This window comes from Camelus dromedarius, chromosome 27 (assembly GCF_036321535.1).
Source record: "Camelus dromedarius isolate mCamDro1 chromosome 27, mCamDro1.pat, whole genome shotgun sequence".
NCBI lineage: Eukaryota > Metazoa > Chordata > Mammalia > Artiodactyla > Camelidae > Camelus > Camelus dromedarius.
The window spans coordinates 4,851,019-4,870,765 of record NC_087462.1 but is presented as its reverse complement, the minus strand read 5'-3'; the positions used below and the strand labels follow the sequence as shown (position 1 = coordinate 4,870,765).

Here is a 19,747-nt window from a genome sequence, read left to right as displayed (position 1 = left end):
TTATTGCTGGCTAGGGCATGGGTAGGTAGGGATCTGGGGGGCCTGAGGGTCTACCTTCCCAGCACCACAGCCCCACTGGTGAGGAGAGCCCAGTGGCACATGACTCTCCTGGAGGCTTTCCCGTCTCAGCACTGCTGGGCCCTTGTACTTGAAGGGAAACTCATCACTGTTTTGGGTTGAGAAGAAGCGCTGTTCACCCAGCGGGGGCTCCCAGTGGCTATACTTGCACTGTGGAGTCAGGATGGGGGAGCTCAGCAGGGCAGCCTGGAGGGTGGCTGGCCCACCCAGGCCACCCTGTAGTCCCCGCACCACCCTGGGGACAGCAGAGAGTGGGGAGAGGCTCAGCCCAGTTTGGCTGATGATTGGGTCCTGGGGAGGGGGGCAAAAGGGGGCCCTAGATTGGGCTGACCCAGGAGCTGGATAAGACGCTGGAGAGAAACCCGGGTGGGTCCCTGGAATGACCCCAGGGCTGGGTTGACCCTAGGTGACTTTGCCCTAACCCTCAACCGTGGCTGATGAGTTGACCCTGACATGAGCCTTCGGCTGAGCTGGAGATGACCTGGTGCTGGGATGACATTAAGATGACCCTGAGCCAGGGGTGACCCTAGAGTGACCCTGAGCGGACTTGACACTAATTCTGTGCCTGAAGTGATGGTATAATCTTCCTGAGATAACGCTACACTGACTTGGGGGAGGGGCTACCTGGTCAGAGAGATACCCTCTCCCCCTCCCTCACCCGCTGTAGCATCTCCTCAGTCACGGAGGCTGGAGCTGTTCTGTGCGGCATCAGCATCTTCTGGTTCATGGTTAAAAAATCTGGTTCTGGAGATTTCAGTGGGGTGGCTGAGATGAGGGGCTGAGGGAGGATAGGCAGGGTCCAGGGGAAAGGGTCGTGGGAGACTGAGCATAGGGTAAAGGTTCCTGGGCTAACGCTGACGTTGTCAGGGGAGGGGGACGGATTAGGAGTCAGGGAGGAGGGGGGAGCCAGGGTGGGCTGAGGAGGCCAGGGACGGGGCTAGGGCAGACGAGCCGAGGTTGGGGACTGAGAGGGGGCCAGAAGAGTAGGCTAGCGGGTCAGGGGGCGGAGCCAGAGTCTCGCAGAGGATGAAGGGTTAGACTCAGGAGAGGGTGGATATGGAGAGGGGCGGGGCCAGACCAGAGGGTCGGAGTCATGCAGGGGATGGGGCCATCGCAGAGTGCGGGTGGGATCACACGGGAGCAGCGTTGTTCAGGGACAGAGTTGGGATCCTGGTCCATGGGGTGGGATCTAGCTCTTCAGGAGGCGGAGCCAGAGTCAGGCAGTGGGCGGGGCGGGGTTGGCCAGGGGCGGAGCCACGGTTGTGTCAAGGGCGGGGCTTTCCGGGTGGGGAGTGGCTGCGCTCACCTCCGGTGTCCCAAGGCAGGTTGCTCCGCTGCAAGTGGAGGCTGGGCGCTTTCGGCGGCTTTGGTATCCCAGGTGGGGAATAGTCCGTACCCATGGAGGTCTGGAAGAACTGTCCGAACAGCGACGGCTCCCCTAGGGTTATGTGACTCTGCAGCTTCTCATGAGGCACGTGGCGTCTGGGTGGCTTGGTCGCAGGCAGCGGCTGTAGGACCACATGGCATCTGGGAAGTTCCCCGAGTCAGGGATGTCCCAAGATCATGATGGAGGGAAGAAGTGGGTGCTGCGTGACCTTGGACGGCTTACACCCTCTCTGGGTCCCGCGTGATGGTGCTGGGAGTTGGTACTGTTATCTCACTTTACAGAGAGAGCCACTGGGGTTTGGAGTAGTTAAGTGGCTTACGCTACATCATGCAGGTAGATCCAGGAGATCTCTGCACACGTGTCAATCTCACCCCCATCTCAGGGCCTTTGCACTTGCTATTATTCACTCTGCTTGGGAAGCCCTTTTCCCTCATGAGCCCTGCTGCATTCTGCTTCTTCCTGCTGACCTGGCCGTGGAAGAAGTGCGTGGAGGTGGTCAGGTTGCCAGGACCAGGGTACCTGTTTCCTTCCAGAATGTGTGACTCCGGAGTCTGGTCGTGGTGAAGAACAAAAGGTTCTGCCAGAGACAGAGTAGGTCTTGAGCAGCTCTGGGAGGCTGCTGCGGGTGTGAGGGGCAGGGCAGGCAGCCAGCTCTCACCTGGCTCCTGGGCATAGAAATGTTCACCCTTGGTGGTCCTGTCATGGAAGAGGCCATCTCCAGGACGAATATTCACATAGTGGATGTGGGCTGAGGCCTGGGCCTTGTCATACCTGCAGATAAGGGGGGATGGGCAGTGAGGAGCTGTCTGATCAGGGCCCCTACACCTCCCAGGAAAAGGGAGAGAGGCAGGCTTCTCAATGGCCAAGAGAGGGGATGTTAGTGGTGGGAGATCTGGACCTTGCCTGTGGGTGATGGAGGCCCAAGGGCACAGAATTGGCCCCAGAGCCTTAGGTGGCACAGCCCACAAGCTGCCCTTGCCCCATCTTGGTAGGAGGCCATGGTCCCTTTGTACCTGTCTGGGGGCAGGACCTGGGGCCTGTAGGCTTGTTTCTGCTCCGGACTCATGGGCCCATAGCCAATCTTGATGTCTCCCAGTTCCACGCTGGAGGAGGCCTATGGGTGGACGGGGTGGGAAGGTCAAGACCACCCAGCCCCCATTGCCGCCCCCACCCACTGCCAGCAGCACCAGCCCAGCCTCAACACACCCTCTTACACATCAAGGCAGGTGGGCCTGGCTCGGCCTGGAACTGTCTCTGGTAAGAGGTCCAGTCGTCCTGTCTCCTGTAGTCCCACTTGAGGGGACTGGGACCCCCTGAGGATGAGCAAGAGGAGAAGAAGAATGAGATCAATTTCCTGCAGCCTCTGGACCACTGGGATCTGATTCCTTGCCTGGGACGGGGAAGTGGGCAGTCCCGACTAGCTTGGCCTAACGCCTGTCTGGAAAACACCAAAAATAATAAAAATAATGAGAACAAGAACAGCCAGGAAGGTGGGGCGGGCATAGCTCTGTTGTAGAGCACATGCTTAGCATGCACATGGCCCTGGGTTCAATCTCCAGTACCTCCATTAACAACAACAAAAAAGAATAGTCACCAAGTATTGAGTTAGGCACTGAGGTTAAGTGCTTTGCACCCCATGGGGGGGGGGCTTACTCGTATTATTCCCACAACTTTTAGCCTCTCTGAGGCTCAGAGAGGTCGAATAACTTGCCAGAAATCACAGAAATTCAGAGTCAGAATGGAGTCAAATCCAGTTCTGACAATCCAGAGCCCAACTTGGAGGGTGTCTGATTGGTGACGTCCCCCAGGACTCCTATGGAGCCTCAGAACTGGGAAAATGAGAGTACTCTTTGCTGAGTGCTTACGATATGACAGGTGCATCGTACACTCTGGGCTTTTTTGGCTTCACCAGTAACAATAAAGTGGGGCCCCGTTGTTGCACCCACATTGCAGATGAAGAAACTGAGTCTTGGAGAGGTCGACTTGCTCAGAGTCACACAACTACTAAGGCGGCAGGGCTAGGGCTGTGGTAGTGGTGGTGGTGGTGACTTAGCAGATGTCTGACCCCAGAACAGCATTCATGACTCCTGCCCACTGCACGGGACCCTGGAGTGATTCAGGAGACATGCCCATTCTGTGGATGCAGAAACTGAGGCTCAGGGAGGCTCCAGGGTTTCTCAGCCTCTGCACAGTAGACATTTGGGGCTGGATAGTTATTTCCTGTTGACAGTAGGGAGCTGTACTGTGCGTGGTCAGATGTTTAGTAGCATCCCTGGCCTCCTTCCACTCCTGGACAGTAGCACCCTCTGGGTTCTGAAGACCAAAGTGATCCCCAGACACCTTCCGCTGGGGGAGGTCGCAGAATCCCTGTCCGCCTTGAGAATCAGTAAGTTGGGCAAATTGCCTAGGTCGCCCGGGCGCGCGCTCACCGAGGTGGCAGCAGGGCTCCTGAGGCTTCGGGCAAACGTCGTGGGCCGGGAAGAACTCCCTGTGCGTGGTGGGCGGGATGCGCAGCTTGGCTGGGTCGCCGGATGGCACCGAGTCGCGGTCGAAGTTGAAGCGCGCGCCGCGGAGCTGCTCTCTGGCGCGCGCCGGCAGCTCGGGCCAGCCGAAGTCGGCGCGCACGGTGGAGAGGCCGGTGCGGGCGCGCGCGTCCGCGTGCACGTGCAGGTGGCGGGCCTGCATGGCCGGCGTGCGCGCCCGCTCCCTCCACGCCGGCGGCGACGGGGGCCGGTACACGCAGTGCGTCTCCGACACGCGCTCCCCGCCCGCCCCGCGCGCGTCCTGTTGGAAGAGGGACCCTCGGGGCGGTGGCTGGCACGGAGGCCGACGGGTCACGCCGGAGTAGGCGGGGAAGTCCCGATGCGACGTGGATTGCGTGGCGCCCACGTGCAGCCGCGCGTCGGGCCCCAGCGCGAAGTGCGAGGCCTTGAGGAAGTCCAGCCGGGACATGGGGCACGGCAGGAGGGCGCCCGCGGCCATCGCGGGACGACGTGGCGCCACCTGCGCGGGGGAGGAGACGGGCCTGAGCAAGTGTCCGCTGAGGACAGTGCTCCCTTTTACTCCTTTCTGTGTGCCAGGCACTGGGCTCGGGGTTGGGGACATTATAAGAAACAGGTGCAGCCCCTGTGCAATTCCCATTGTTGTGCAACCATCACCTGTCCTCAAGCTGTCTGAGTCTACCCGCCTCCCACTCCTCCAGGCTCCCAGCATCCCGCTTAACCCACTGGGACTCTCTGGCCTTTGTTCAGAGCTGAGGTGTCTCTCTCACCCTCTTCTCTGCCCTTCAGTGACTAGACCCTCAGATGTCACCTGCTCCCCTGACTCAGGCTCACCTCCTGCAGGAAGCCCTCCCAGACCACTTCAGCCCACAGCTATTTGCTCATGTCGATCTTTTTAGAAAACGTGCACCGAGAGTTTTAACGAAACCACAGTTTTTCAGTGTATATTTTGTTGCTTTTTCAATCCTTTTATCACCTGAAATAGTCGAAAGTCAAGAAGATTTCAAATAGGTTACAGGAAAATTTGACAGGTGAAATTACTAGCCAGGTCACCTTGGAATAAGTCATTGGGCTCCTGTGAGTTTCAGTTGCTTCATCAGGGATGAGGGTGGGGTACCTACCTCAAGAAGGGGCATGGGGACTGAGTCTTAGAAAATGAGCTTTACATAGGCCTGACCCTCAAGACTCCCTCTGCCTCCAGTCTTCCAGAGAATGCTCAGATATTCCATACAATGCTGCATTCTGTGGTGGTCCAGCTTTGCCCATTGTGACCCGAAGAGCTGCCCCAGACGATGCTGTCACAATGGTCCCCCAGCAACTCTGGAAACAGCTGGGAGGAAAATCAGGAGCAAGGCCAGGGGATCCTGCCTCCTGAGAGCTGGAGAGCTGCCTGACCAGTAACTTGACTTATTGCAGTCTCAGTTTTGTCATCTGGAGAATCGGGTTGGCAATGGCAACAACTTCAGTGGTGAGGATTTGACGCAAGAGGCCACTGGTGTCCATTGTCATGATTTCCCCAGGTTTTCCTTCTCATCTGCTTCCTAATGCTCCTCCCACAGGATAGGCCAACCTCTCTGAGTCACACTGCATCACTTAATGCCACCCCAGGGCTCACAGACCTCCAAGGTAGCCTTAAAGACATCCATGCTCCCCACTGCCAGCCCCAGCTCCACCAGGAACACACATGTGTTGAACACATAGGGCTTCTTACTCATTGCAGTGGGGAGAGTTTACTCCACTGACATATCAGACTTGGGCTTGTCTTAGGTACTTCTAGGGAGGTTTAAGAAAGCAAGGCTTTGCAAGTGTCTATCGACAGATGAATGGATAAAGAAGGTGGGATATATAGATATATATGTATTATATGGAATACTACTCAGCCATAAAAAGAATGAAATAATGCTATTTGCAGCAACACAGATGGACCTAGAGTGAAGTAAGTCAGACATGTGGATTCTGGCCGACAGAGTGCTATCTAAAACCTCAACTATGCAAGCAAAGCATTGTCTCTGCTTTTTAGGGCAAGGAGACAGGAGTGTGGACGGACGCACAGGAGCCTGCTTGCAAAGCAGTTACTAAGCACATTTGTTCTTCTTAAAGGAGACAAGCGGCTGGGGTCTGTTAAAATTTGTTAACCCAATCATGGGCTCCCACACAGACAGAAAAAGACAAATATCACATGGTATCACTCGTATGTGGAATCTTTAAAAAATGATACAAATGAAATTATTTACAAAACAGAAATAGACTCACAGACATAGAAAACAAACTTGTGGTTACCAAAGGGGAAAGGAGGGAGAGGGATAAATTAGGAGTTTGGGATTAACAGATACACACTAATATATATGAAATAGATAAACAACAAGGACCATTATATAGCACAGGGAACTACATTCAATATCTTGTAATAAATTATAATGAAAAAGAATATATGTGTATATATATGTAAAACTGAATCACTTTGCTGTACACCAGAAACTAACACAACATTGTAAATCAACTTTCCTTCAATTACAAAAAAAAAAAAGCGGGGTTTTGCTCTGTGTTGGATGCTTTTACTGGTTGGAAATGTGACTTTTTTTAAAAAATTAAATTCATTTTATTTTTGTCAGGGAGGTAGTTAGGTTTATTTATATATTTATTTAGGATTGAACCCAGGACCTTGATTATGCTAAGATTGCGCTTTACCACTGAGCTATACCCTCTCCACCTTGTCTTTCTTTTTTTGAGGTGTTTTGACAAATAAAAATAATTCATAAAATATATCAGGATGGGGGAATGGGAAGGTGATATTTAATGGGGACAGAGTTTCAGTTTGGGAAGATGAAAAAGTTCTGGAGGTGGATGGTGGTGATGGTTGCACAGCAATGGGAATGCACTTAATTGGGAGCTCGGGATTTTTAGACACACACTACTGTATATAAAATAGATAAACAACAAGGTTCTTCTGTATAGCACGGGGAACTATATACAACACCTTGTAATAACCTATAAGGAAAAAGAATATGAAAAGGAATATATATATATATATATATATATGTATAACAATCACTATGCTGTACATCAGAAATTAGCACATCCTTGTAAACCAACTATAATTCAATAAAAAATAAACATTTTTTAAAAATGGAGATGTACTTAATGCCACTAAACCGAACACTTAAAGGTGATTAAAATGGTCAGTTTTATGTTATGTGTATTTTACAATACAAAAAAAAAATTTAAAGGAAAAAGCAATTTCTTTACCTTGTTATATATATATATTTATTGACGTATATATTCAGTTACAGTGTTATGCCAATTTCTGGTGTACAGCATAATGTTTCAGTCATACATAGACATACATAGATTCGTTTTCATATTCTTTCCTTATAGGTTATTACAAGATATTGGTTATAGTTCCCTGTGCTATACAGTAGAAACTTCTTGTTTATGTATTTTATATAGAGTAGTATCTGCAAATCTAGAACTTCCAGTATATCGCTTCCCGCCCACTTTCCCCCCTGGTAACCATAAGTTTGTTTTCCTTGCCTGTGAGCCTGTGTTTTATAAGTAAGTTCATTTGTGTCATTTTTTTTTAGATTCCACGTATGAGTGATATCATATGTTATTTGTCTTTCTCTTTCTGGCTGACTTCACTTGGAATGACGATCTCCAGTTTCATCCATGTTGCAGCAAATGGCATTATTTTATTCTTTTTTATGGCTGAGTATTCCACTGTATATATGTACACCACATCTTCTTTATCCAGTCATCTGTCAGTGGACATTTAGGTTGCTTCCATGTCCTGGCTGTTGTAAGTAGTGCTGCTGTGAGCATTGGGGTGGTCCCTGCACTTTGAATTGGAGCCCCAGGACTTAGGTACTGAGTGGATTCCTTTTTACTAAATTCAAGTCAACTGTTGTTTTGTCTGCTGGGTTGAGGTTCCATCACCTGCTCCCCAGCCCAGGGCCCAGCTGAGGGCTTCAGCCCAGCCAGGTTGAGGCAAATAGATATTTTCCCTGCCTGTTGGGGAAAGGAGGATCTGGGGGCTCCCAGATGCTGTCAGGAAGCACGGAGGGGTAGGTAACGCTGTTACAGAGAAGCTGAATTATTTGATACAGAGGTCTAAGGAATGAAGCAAGACGAAAGTGCTGATTGGTGATGACATAGGAGTCACTCCGATCAGCCAGGACAGGCCATGTCTGGTCGCTGTTGTGGTGTGGAAAACATTTGTGTTTTGTCTGCGTTCAGACGGGATGACGGAGTGGGCTTGTTTTGTCTTAGTCCACCACGGTCACAGAGCGACCTTGTCTGACTCTGGCGTTTTGTGAAATTATTTCTGTCCAGCGGGAGAACACCAGCGCCTAGCTGTGGATGCCGGGCCAGCTCCTGTCTCTTTCTCAAAGGTCAAGCTCGGCCCTAACCAGACGCTGGAGGGTGCTTGGAGGGCCGGGCCGGGCCCGCCAGGCTCACTGCTGTCTCCCTGGTGCCTAGCATGGGGCCTGGCACACCACAGGCACGCAGAGAAATGCATCGTGCTGTTACAAGACCAATGGGGACAGCACAGGCTCAAGAAGGGATCCAGGCACTTGTGCAGCGGCAGCTCTGCAGCCTGAGGCTCCCTTCCCTCTGCAGGCCTCAGGCTGGGCTCGGACATTTTTCTGCTGATGAAACAGTATCTCCAATTGGTAGGGGTGGGGGGGGGGCGCACAGACCCCTGCACCCAGGTCTTAAGCAAGGAGGGCTGTGGTCAGATGTGAGGGTTTTCCTTATTTTTGGGAGGAGGTAATTAGGTTTATTTTAATTAATTGATTGATTTTTAATGGAGGTACTGGGGATGGAACCCAGGACCTCCTGCATGCTAAGCATTCACTCTACCTCTGAGCTATTACCCTCCAACCGATGTGAGGGTTAAAGAGTCTCTTGGGATATAATGGGGAAGGCAGGCCTTGGGATGGAGGGCTTGGGGTCTAGGAGAGAGAGAGAATGGGGGTTGCCTATGGAGGGAGCTGTGGGCTGGGAAGAAGTGGCTGGGTTCAAGGGGTGTTTTGGTGACTGTTGGGACATGGGAGGGGCTTGTGGAGGGAAAGAGGTGAGCATGATGGTGCTGGGTGATAGGTGGGGCAGCCCTGAGATGGGGGCATGGAAGAGCCAGACGTTTGGGGAGTGATGCTGACATCAGTCTGGGGCTTGCTGAGTGCGAGGGGGCTTGTGGGATTCGCAGGGGAAATGTCCAGGGGACAGGTGGCAGCAGGACACAGGGAAGGACTGGAGAGAGAGTGGGAAGAGGCCAGCAAAGAGGTGGCTAGGGAAATCGTGAGCAAGGACCAGGTCTCCCAGGACAGTGTGGATGGAGCATGAACAGAGAGCTTTGGACAGGATGCTGAGCCCCACAAGCAACACCACTTACTGAGAACCTATTTTGTGCTAGGCTGTGGGGATGTAGCTGTGACCGAGACAGATCAAAATCCATGCCCTAGTGGAGTTCACATTCTGTCAAGGAGAGACAAATAACCAGGTAACTAGACAAATAACCAGACGACTAGGTAAAGAAGCAAAATATACAGTTACGTTAGTGTAACAAGCTAAAAAAAAAAAAATAAAGCAGCAAGAAATGTGGGTAGGAATTGCTGAGGAGGGTGTGATGCGGAGGTCCTATGAGAAGAGGACATTTGAGTAAACACGAGGAGGAGGTGAGGGACAGCCTTCCAGGCAGAGGGAACAGCAGCATATGCAAAGGTCCTGAGGCAGGTGCGGGCTGTAAGTTCAAGAAACAGGAGGAAGGCAATGTGGTTGGAAAGGAGTGAGTGAGGCTGGCAGAGTAATAGGAATTGAAATAAAGAGAAAATGTTTAATAAAAGGGAATCAGTCAACATCATTAGCCATTAGGGAAATGCAGAACAAAACCACGGTCAGGTACAACTTCACACCTTGTAAAATATGCATTTTTGTGTCTGCCTATTGGTAAACCTGCTTATCTTTCCCTGACCCCTATTTATCATTTTAACCTCAGGAAAAATAGGACAGCATATGTAATCTGCAGTGCATAAAATTCAAGAGCTACAAAATGGTACGAAGGTGAACTTTAATCTCTGCCCAGTGACAGCTAAAGAATGTCGCCCGCCATCCGCCTCAACAAGGATTGAGTCACTGGCCACTGCAGTCGCCGGTCTTCAGCACACCCTGAAAGGAGTTCAGGGTGGAGATCAGGCATGAGGCTCTCTGTGCTCTGGGAAAACTGGCAGAACAGGCCTTTCAGTTAGATACTTTCAGGAAAAATTTTCTATGAGCCTGGATTCTTACATCTTTCCATACTGAAGAAAAGCACTAAAATCATTAACTATGATATCTGCTCCTCCTGACTAGCAGCAACCTTCTATTGAGATGTGTGCTTGATTACACATACCCTCGTACCAAATCCCATGTATCCCTTCCCTCCACTTCTTCCGGGCAGAACTACCCCAGGGGCAGTCTCGGTTACAGTCCTCAGAAAGCCCCCAAATAAAGGGGAAACTCACAGCTCACGGTGTGCGTTCTTATTCTAGTCGACACCAGCCACCCAGTTATCCTTTCCGGTGCAATTCCAGTTACCAGATTGTTGCCTATTCTTCTAGAAGGATTCTATGCGTTTCCTTAATTTTCTAATAATGCCTTACACGGTATCACAGCAGCCATACGTGCTCACTATTGACAAGCAGACAATACAGAAAGGTGATGAAAAAAAATTACAAAGAAGCTTCCCTTCTTGGACCGCAGTAAACAGGCTGGTGCGCTTTTGCTTGGAATATGTATTTTTTTGGTGGATAGCTGGTTAACTCTGAAAGGACGAGCCAGTGCGGGGCAGAAGGCTGCGAGCTCCCGGGGCCCTCCTGGGTGCAAAGGAGCGGGGGTGCGCACACGTGGCGGCGCCACAGCTGCACACCCTGTCCCTCCATGCGGCAGACAAAGGGCTGGTTGCGGGACAAAGGGTCGCGGCCGCGCCTGCGCACAACGTTCCCGGGGGGGGGCGTGGCCTCTCGCGGGGCCCTCCCCCTGGCGCGGCGCGCCGAAGTCGCGGGGACGTCACGGCGGAGTCGCCATGGCAGCCCTGAGCGGTCTGGCGTCGGCGCTGGAGTCGTACAGGGGCCGGGACCGCCTGGTGAGGCTGGGGTGCAGCGCGGCCAGAGGTCCCGGAGTCGGGCCGGAGCTCAGAGACCGGGAAACTGAGGCCAGAGAGGGAGCGGGGTCACTCAGGATCCCCCCCTGGCAGAGGCCCTGACCGAGCTGGGCTCCAACCCTGTCCCCGAGCGGTGGACATTTAGATTGTTCCGGCCAACCCAGTGCGACTGAACGTTTACCGTACAACCAGATCCTCATGTTTGCACATTTGGGATCCGACTGGATCACTGAAATTGGCCGTTGGGAGTTCCAAACAATGTCATGGGAGGACTTAGGGTGCTGCAGGGCTCCCCCTATGGCTGGACATTTGGGTTCTGACCAAACTGGGCACTTAGGTTGTTCCGGCCACTTCAACCACTTCAAGCTGTTTCCATGCCAAACAGCTTCATGGTTGGATATTTAAGATCTGACTGGGCCTCTGTAGTTAGTCCCTGGGTTATCTGAAACAGTTATCATATGGGGATTTAAGATTTTGCAGGGCTTCCCCTACAGCTGGATGTTTAAGTTCTGACCACCATCTCCACTGGCTGGGCATTTAGGTTGTTCCTTCCAGGCTTCTGAGGTCAGACTGTGGGCTTGTCCCAATCGGTCTCTTACAGGTAGGCATTCAGGCTGTATCAGGGAACGTATCAGTGGCTGGGCATTTAGATCCAACCAAATCCACTGTGATTGGGCATTCAGGTTTTAACAAATCCCCCCAAGCCGGACATTTAAGTTGCAGCATTTTGCTATTCCAAAGGCTCTGGAGAGCAATTACAAGTAAAAATAATATATAAAACAACAGGGAAGAGCAGCTTCTGAAAAGCAGATGAAATAAATAAACGTAGTTCACAGTGCCCCTAACCCCCCAGTGAGTAGTGAGTTCCTTCTCACAAAAGTAATACAAGCAGATTATCCTTTTGTCCACTTGGTTGATGCCCACTCACTTCCCCACCCCCCAGCCCAGCCACGGGCTTTGGTCCAGCCAGATAGATGCAAATATACATTTCCACCTAGTCCTCCTGACTGTTGGGAAAAAGATCCAGGAGGTGGCAAATGGGGTTTTCTTTTTCTTGTCCCCATTACCTTGGTCTCCAAAGGCTGTGCCCCTTGGTGACATGAGCCAGCAGTCCCATTAGTCTCCGCAATGCCTTTTGGACAATGATATGTTTCTCCACTTGTCCCACCTACAAATATCTTTTGAAACTTTTGGCTTTTACTGGAAGTTTGTTGATTTAGACTCTTCCTCCCACTCGATCCCACGGGGCCCACGGCCAGGTCAGGGGTGATCAGGGCCACACTGACTGCCTCTGGTTTCCCACAGATCCGAACGCTGGGGTACTGCTGCCAGCTGGTGGGCGGGATCCTGGTGGAACAATCTGCCAGGTCAGAAGTGGGGACGCGCCTGCTGGCACTGTCTTCCCAATTCAGCCATTGCAGGACCATCCTGCGACTCTTTGATGATGCGGCCATGTTTGTCTACACTAAGCAGTACGGCCTGGGGACAGAGGTAATGGGGTGCGTGGGGCCGTAGGGAGGGGGTGCAGACCCCGGGAAGCCAGTGCCTTATGGACTTGTCTTTATAAAAGCAACTGCAGGGGCGGTTTATTATTGTTTTCAGTTTCACTTGTTTTTTGAGACAATCAAATGTTCTCATTTCAATTTAAATTAAAAAAAATAGCTAGTAGGTTTGCACATTCCAAAAAACTGTGTACTTAAAAAATCTCTCTCTTTCCTGATCCCCCAGCCCTCAGTTTTCCTCCTCAGAGGCAGCCACTGTTGTCAGCTTCCCGTGTTTTTTTCATGAGATCTGTAACTTCACGGGCAAATACACATTGTTGACGTAAATAGTTGTGTGTCATTTACACTGTTCTGCCACTCGCTTTTTTCACTTAACACTACGACTTGGAGGTCATCCCACGTCAGTCCAAAAGGAGCTTTTTTCTTCTTTATGACCACATAGTACTCTGCCATATGGCCAGATGGTGATGTATTTAACCGCTCCCTGTTGACTTGGGAGATTACAATATTTTGCTGTTACAACTGCACCGCATCCTTCCACAGGAGTTCTGGTAGGTCTAGAGCAGTGCTCCTCCCCTGGGGACAAGCTTGTTCCCCCCAGGGGGTGGGCTGAGAAGCTGCCCAGGGCCAGCCTGGCCAAGTCATGCCCATTCCTGGGCTGCCCTGCCTGTTCCCCCTGCTCTCCTGGGTCTCCGCTCTGAGCCCCTTACTCAGATGCTCCCCTATCCAGCCCCAGAGCCTGTGGCCTGATCATCCCAAGTCTCATGTGTTTCCCTGGACCTGTTTTGACGCCCATCTCTCCAGCCTCCTCTTTGATTAGAGTGTGCTTGTGGTGAATCCCCGGAGGACTGCCCCCCACCTCCTCTGTGAGGGCTCCCCTGAGTCTCCAGGCAGTGGGTGGAGGGCCCTTTGCATCTGGGATATCCCTCACCAGAACAAGAACAAGAACTGGCAGCCTTCGGGGTAGGAAGGCTCTGATGCAGGGCATCCCAAGTTGTCCTACGTGGGAATCGTCTGGGAACTTAAAAAAATTGTGGTGTGGGATTTTTGAAGCCCCCCAGGGATTCCACTGTGTGGCTGAATTGAGACCCACTGCTCCACTGGGCAGTGTTGACCATACAGCTGGGAGGCAGAAATCGAGCCTTCTCCTGCAGGGCCAGCCATGGGCCGGCCTGCCAGGCTTGGACAGTGCCCTGTGACTGCCACCTGGCATGGCCTGGGCCCCTAAAATGGGCAGTGGGTAGGTCTGACCCCAGGCCCACCCCCCCGCCCCTTCTCTCCCGGTCCTGCAGGAAGAGGACATCTTTGTGCGCTGTGTGTCTGTCCTGGGAAACCTGGCTGACCAGCTCTACTACCCCTGTGAGCACATCGCCTGGGCTTCTGATGCCAAAATCCTCCACGTGGACTCTGCCTGGTGGTGGACACTGAGCACAGCCTTCTGGGGCCTCTCCCTGCTCCTGGGGATTGCTAGGTAAGTGGTGTCGCTGCCCGCAGGCAGGCCCCTGGGCAGCCGGGCAGACAGGCTGGAGGCGGAGGGGTCTCTCCTCTCCTGCCTCTCCTCTTTCTGTCACCACCTCGCTGTATCTGTCCCCTGTTGCTGCTGAAACAGATTACCGCAAACTTGGTGGCTTTAAGCAACACAAACAGATCATCCTAACAGTTCTGAAGGTCAGAAGTCCTACATGGGTCTCGCTGGGCTAAAAATCAAGGTGTCGGCAGGGCTGTGTTCCTTCTGGAGGTTCCCAGGGACCTCTGTCCCTGGCCTTTTCCAGCTTCTAGAGGCGGCCCGCATTCCTCGGCTGGTGGCCCGTTCCTCCATTCTTGAAGTGCACTGCTCCAGCCTCTGCTGCTGCTTATTTTTTTTTTTTACTTTAAAAAAATCTTTTTTCTTTTAATTGCAGTATAGTCAGTTTACAATGTTGTGTCAGTTTCTGGTGCAGCCTCTGCTTCTGTTGCCACATCTCTGACTTTGAGCCTCCTGCCTCCCTTTTATGAGGACCCTTGAGGTGACACTAGATTGGGCCCCCCCGTTATCATCTCCCATCTCCAGCCCCTGAGCTCAGTCCCATCTGCAAAGAGTCCTTTTTGCCGTGCCAGGGAACAGATCACCGGTGCCAGGGACTAGGAAGTCCGTACATCTTTTGGGGGCCGGGGCGTGACTGTGCCCACAGGACCCAGGAAAAAGAACTCTGGAGCCTGGACAGAAGTAGCTCACGTAGCTGCCTTCACCCGGGTCCCCAAGTCCTGCTTGCGTTGTCATCAGCAAACCTCAGATAAAACAGCCAGGAGTTTCTAAACTGGCTCTGTGCTTCCAAAAACCCCATAAGGTTTCTAATAATGGTTTCCTCCCAAACATCTTCCCCTCGACAGATTTTCTGGGTGGCTTTGTTCAGAGTCTCCTGCCCCAGAAAGCAGAGGCGAAGCAGTGCCTCCAGGGCCCGAGTTCAGGGCAGTAAAGGGCTCTCATATCCGTGAGGGGAAGAGGGGCGGCCTCGGACCCTGGGGTGCTTGGCAGTGCCTGTGTCTGCTGCTACTTGAATGCCAATGAATCTTTCACTTTGGGTTTTGTTCAGCTCACCCCGTCATCCAGCCCAGAGCTGCCCACTCTTTACGCTTCAGTGAGTCCTCCAAGCCTTTGAGCTCACACTGCTGACTCAGTTTTACTTACCTCTGCTCTCCTTGCTTCCCTGACACGGCTCCCCCTTGAGGCCCGCTCCCCTCACAGTCACGGTGTCCATGTGCATGCTCGGGGCCTCCGGTGGTCCGTGGGCCGTGCTCCGGACGCCCTGGGGCTCAGCTCCCTGGGGGCCCCGGCTCAGGGCCTCTCCTCCGTGCGCCTTGTGCCCTCGGCTCCAAGAGACTTCCCGTTCCTGCTTTAGGGGCAGCCTTAGTTCCATTCATTTTTTTTCTCAAATGGACTTTGTTTTTCTAGAGCAGTTTTAGGTTCCCAGCAAAACTGAGTGGAAAGTAAGAGTTCCCACATACCCCCAGCCCTGCACGGCCTCCCCCACTGTCAACCTGGCACCGGAGGGCTACATTTATTACAGCATAATCAGCCCAGGTCCGTGGCTGACGTTCGAGTTCAGTCTTGGTGTTGTACATTCTCTGGGTTTGGACAAGTGTATAATGACACATACCCACCGGACAAGTGCCACACAGAGTATTTTCACCGCCCTGAAATCCTCTGTGCTCTATTCTTCCGTTCATTTTTAGAGCATCTAGTTTTCCCATCATTTCTCTGTGTGTGGCACGGCCACGGGTGTGGGGGTTGGGGAGCATTTGGTGTGTACTCACCAACGACCAGGGGTCCTTAAGACCCCAGGGTGCTAGAGAGTCGGTCACCTGGGAGGGTGTTGACAGGCAGATACCAGGCTCAGGCACCCAGAGGTTCTGATTCTTTGGGCCTGGGGGCCTGGGAGTCAGCATTTTGCTCTAAGTTCCCCAAGTGGTGCTGCCCTGTGTCCCCTGCCCTCAGGACATGTCACCTGGATGGGCACACAGTGGCTGGGGAGATGGGACCAGGTCCTGGACCTCCCAGTCAGGAAGTCTGGCTGGGGTCAGCCCTCCACTGGGCAGGACTGGGCATGTTCCCTCACCGACACTCCCCACAGCCCATGGTGCAGGGTGCAAGGGCGGGGCGGAGCAGCCTGGGTGGACATCGTGCAGGGCCAGAGTCCCCAGGGAGCACTGGAGGACGCCCTCCTGGCGGCCACTTCCTCAGTCTCACACACCAGCCCTCAGGGTCCAGAAGGTTGTTCCGACTCACCTCAGACAGGTTGGTTGTGTCAGGGGGAGGGGACAGCCACGGTGCTCCTCTGGTCCACATTTACCAGGTGAGCCAGCCAGGGTGCAGGGAGGGGAATCAGCCTCGTCTAGAGGGGCGGCCTCCCAGCAGGGCCGTAGACACCCCGTGTGGCACGATGTTCCTTTGAGCCGTGGTCCCGGGCCAGTAGTTCGCAGAGGTGGGCTGGGGCCTGGTTGGCCGTGTCAGAAGCACTGGACACTCCCGAACCTACGACGTGGGCAGGTGGGGGTCTGCGTTAGGGACGAGCCTCCCCTGCCGCTCCTGCCCCAGCCTCTGTGGTGTTGCAGGTCCTTGTGGATGGTCCTGAAGCTGAGACAGAGGCTGAGGAGCCCCCCGGCGGCCTTCACCAGGTACGATGCCCGGGGTTTCGCCCAGGAGAAAGGCTGACTTCCTCCCGCAGTCTGGGGTCCCCCCTGGCTTTCCCCAGCCAGGGAGGTGCTCAGTCACCAGTGGTCAGCCCTGCCCTGCACAGGCCCCGTGCTGGGGTGTGATGTGGGCCAGGTCATGGGGCCTCCCTGCAGCCTCCAGGTGGATGGTGGCACTTTTACAGCTGGGGAAACTGAGGCTTACTTGAGGCCCCGTAGACAGGAGGTGGCAGAGCCAGGACTCCAGGGCTGAGCCTTCCCAGCCACCCCCCCATCAGGGAGGAAGATGGGGGATGGAGCCAGTTTCCTGAGGACCAGGGTCAGGAAGGAACATGGGGTAGGTCCCAGCCTGGCGTATGCCCAGAACTTGCCCACTTCCCTGCCCAACTCTGGAGGTTTGGGAGGACGGAGGTGTAGACCTGAGACCCCACGCCGGGCTGTGCTCTGTTCACGCCGTGGGCTCCCTCTGGCGGGTGTGACCACGACATGGTCCCCCTGAGAGACCCCACCAGCCCTCCCGACTCCCCAGCACTCCTCAACCCTGCCCCTGCGGCTAGGCTTGGGTGCCTCCTGGCCTTCCCTGAGCCCCCCTCTTTGCTCCCGCAGCCAGCGGCCTCGGGGCAAGCGGAGGACCGTGGAGGCCCAGATCCGGTCGGAGGCGCTGGCTCTTCTGAGCAACCTGGCTGACCTGGCGAACGCGGTGCACTGGCTGCCCCCGGGCGTCCTGTGGGCCGGCCGCTTCCCCCCGTGGCTGGTGGGCCTCCTGGGCACCGTCTCCTCCCTCCTCAGCGTGTACCAGGCAGTCCAGGCCAGTGGCCAGGCTGACGCCGCCTCCTGACACGGCCTGGGGAGTCCTCAGACACAACCAGAACCCTGATGGGGGCCCCTCCCCGCGGAGCAGTGATCACCCGGGAGGGGGCCGGTTCTCTAATCAAGCAAATCAAGGCCAGGTGCGGGGAGATGCAGCCGAGGATGCGCAGGGTGTGCCGGCGAGGTCCCCCAGACCCAGCTCTGCGGGGGAGGCTTCTCCTGAGCAGAGTGGTAAGGCCCCGAGACTGGCGTGCAGGGGAAAAGGCTGCTGCAGGCCAGAGGCCTGTATTCTAACTGAGGCGAGCAGGGGGGCCGGGACAGCGTGAGGAAAGCTGAAATGAGAATCAATGAAATGCTGTGGTGCTGGTGCCCAGCCAGGTGTCAGAGCTTATTCCTAAACTCCCACCCCGCCGCCTGCGGCCTGTCCTTCACACTTCTCCCTGGCCCGGTGGGGCAACCCTGTGCCTCATGGAGCTACAGTGGGAAGCCATACCTCCTTGCCCACCTTCTGGAACATTCTCTCGCTGCTGACCCCACCGAGGGCAGCTCTCCCACTTCGCGGGCTCAGGCACCCCGGCCGTGGATGTCGCCTCTGCCGGGCCGGGCCAGGCCCCCGTCTGTGCCCCTGGGCATCTCGGAATGCGTGTCGTGGCTGAAGCATCGCCCACTCAGCTACAGGGTCAGGGTAGTTGCCAGGGTTGCCGTGGCCATTTGGGGCCGGTCTGAGCATCTCGTGGGCTCCCAGCGCCTGTGGAGATGCCCGAGGCTCCGTCTCCCTGCCCGTGGGGAGCGCCCGGGGACGGGACAAGCTGCTTTTCCAGTCTGACGTTTGGGAGGCTGCGTGTGTGTGGCCTCGGGCGGCGGTGGTGGCTGGTGGCTGGCCCGCACCCGCCCCTCACTCCTGTGACCTCCGCGTCTGGGCCCCGGCGGGAAGGCGGGGGCGTTGGGCTCCCCCCCTCATCTCACAGGCGCCCGAAGAGCCAACCAATGGCAGCGTTTACAGCCCCCGAAGTCTCCTGTGGTGTCAGCCACATTTTGTTCTTTCATAAAGGGACGTGGCTCGGAATGGCTGGGATGGAGGGCTGCTCAGGTGGCACGGGGTGCAGGAGACACCCCTGGCCGAAGCCCCCTGCCCTTCCACCTGGGGGCCCTCTGGAGGCGCCGGGCCCGGCGAGCCTCCCTCTCCCCTCCTGTAAGGGGGGCATGCTTTGCCTCAGCAGAGACCCCCTCCCAGCGCCCAGGGGCACCTGCAAGATTAGCGTAGGGGTCGGAGCAGCACCTGCCTGCCTGTCTGGAGACTGAGTGAGTTAACACCTGTAAGACAGCGTGTTTATCAGGGAGCCACGTGAACAGCTGGGTGTGTCACAGGTACCCCCAAAGGCTGGCGTCCCCACGGGCCTGGGCAGTAGGGCCGGGCGCAGCCTTGGGCACAGCCGGGAGGGCTGGGCGGTGGAGCCGGGGCTGGCTCTGCCTGGAGTGCGCCACATCCCCTGCCCAGGGCCCTTCCCGGGGCTGGCCGTCAGGTTGGGGTGAAGCAAGCAAGCCAGTTCGAGGGACTGGGCCGTGAAGGATCTCCAGCTGTTAAGCAGGACGCGGGGAGCGCACCTGTGGCAAACAGCTCCGTCAATGAGCAGGGAAGCTGGCGGCCCCGGAGCGCCCGGAAGCCAGCAGGGCCGCACCTTGTGAGGAGGCTGACATCCCAAGACGACAGGGATGGGCCTAAATGGGAGGGAACCCAGCCAGGGCAGGAGGACTCGGCGGCATTCTCTGCACCTTGGCCTCATGTGGGAGGCTGCTAGGGGCTACCGAGGCCACCTTGGCACTGCCACTGCCTCCAACCTTGAATGTCCAGATGCCATCACTGTCTGGGGCTTTGCAGAGAACCAGAGGGGGCGGCCTGGCCTAGGCTCTCTGTGCGGCTGATCTAATCACTGGTCTGAGCTGGTGCCAAGCAGGGCTGGGGGGGCTGTGTCACTTGCCTGGTATGTGTCCCAGCCTCCAGGCAGGGGGAGTGGTGCACGGGGCTGATGCCTGCCCTCAGCAGGAGAGGTGACAGCAGCTGAGGCGGCTGCTGTGGTGTCCTGGGGCCAGCCAGGAGGGACGGGACATCCCAGCCTGGTGACCAGGCCTTCCCAGGGGCCTCCTGCAGCAGAGGGCCTGA

General features: G+C 55.0%; 2 protein-coding genes across 2 annotated transcripts; one reads left to right on the top strand and one right to left on the bottom strand.

The window, feature by feature from the left end:
- SAXO5 (stabilizer of axonemal microtubules 5) lies at positions 1 to 4,447 on the bottom strand. The gene is made up of 8 exons (XM_031438192.2): positions 3,895 to 4,447; positions 2,672 to 2,778; positions 2,479 to 2,579; positions 2,124 to 2,236; positions 1,933 to 2,042; positions 1,385 to 1,586; positions 737 to 822; positions 1 to 228 (listed from the first exon to the last, which is right to left on the bottom strand). The coding sequence occupies exons 1-8, from the start codon at positions 4,445 to 4,447 to the stop codon at positions 1 to 3; spliced, it is 1,500 nt and encodes a 499-aa protein (XP_031294052.1).
- A 6,538-nt stretch (positions 4,448 to 10,985) lies between these two features.
- PEX11G (peroxisomal biogenesis factor 11 gamma) lies at positions 10,986 to 17,959 on the top strand. Its single transcript, XM_010978238.3, has 5 exons — positions 10,986 to 11,086; positions 12,410 to 12,595; positions 13,899 to 14,077; positions 16,699 to 16,761; positions 17,383 to 17,959. The coding sequence occupies exons 1-5, from the start codon at positions 11,027 to 11,029 to the stop codon at positions 17,612 to 17,614; spliced, it is 720 nt and encodes a 239-aa protein (XP_010976540.1). The 5' UTR covers positions 10,986 to 11,026; the 3' UTR covers positions 17,615 to 17,959.
- The last annotated feature ends 1,788 nt before the right edge of the window (positions 17,960 to 19,747 follow it).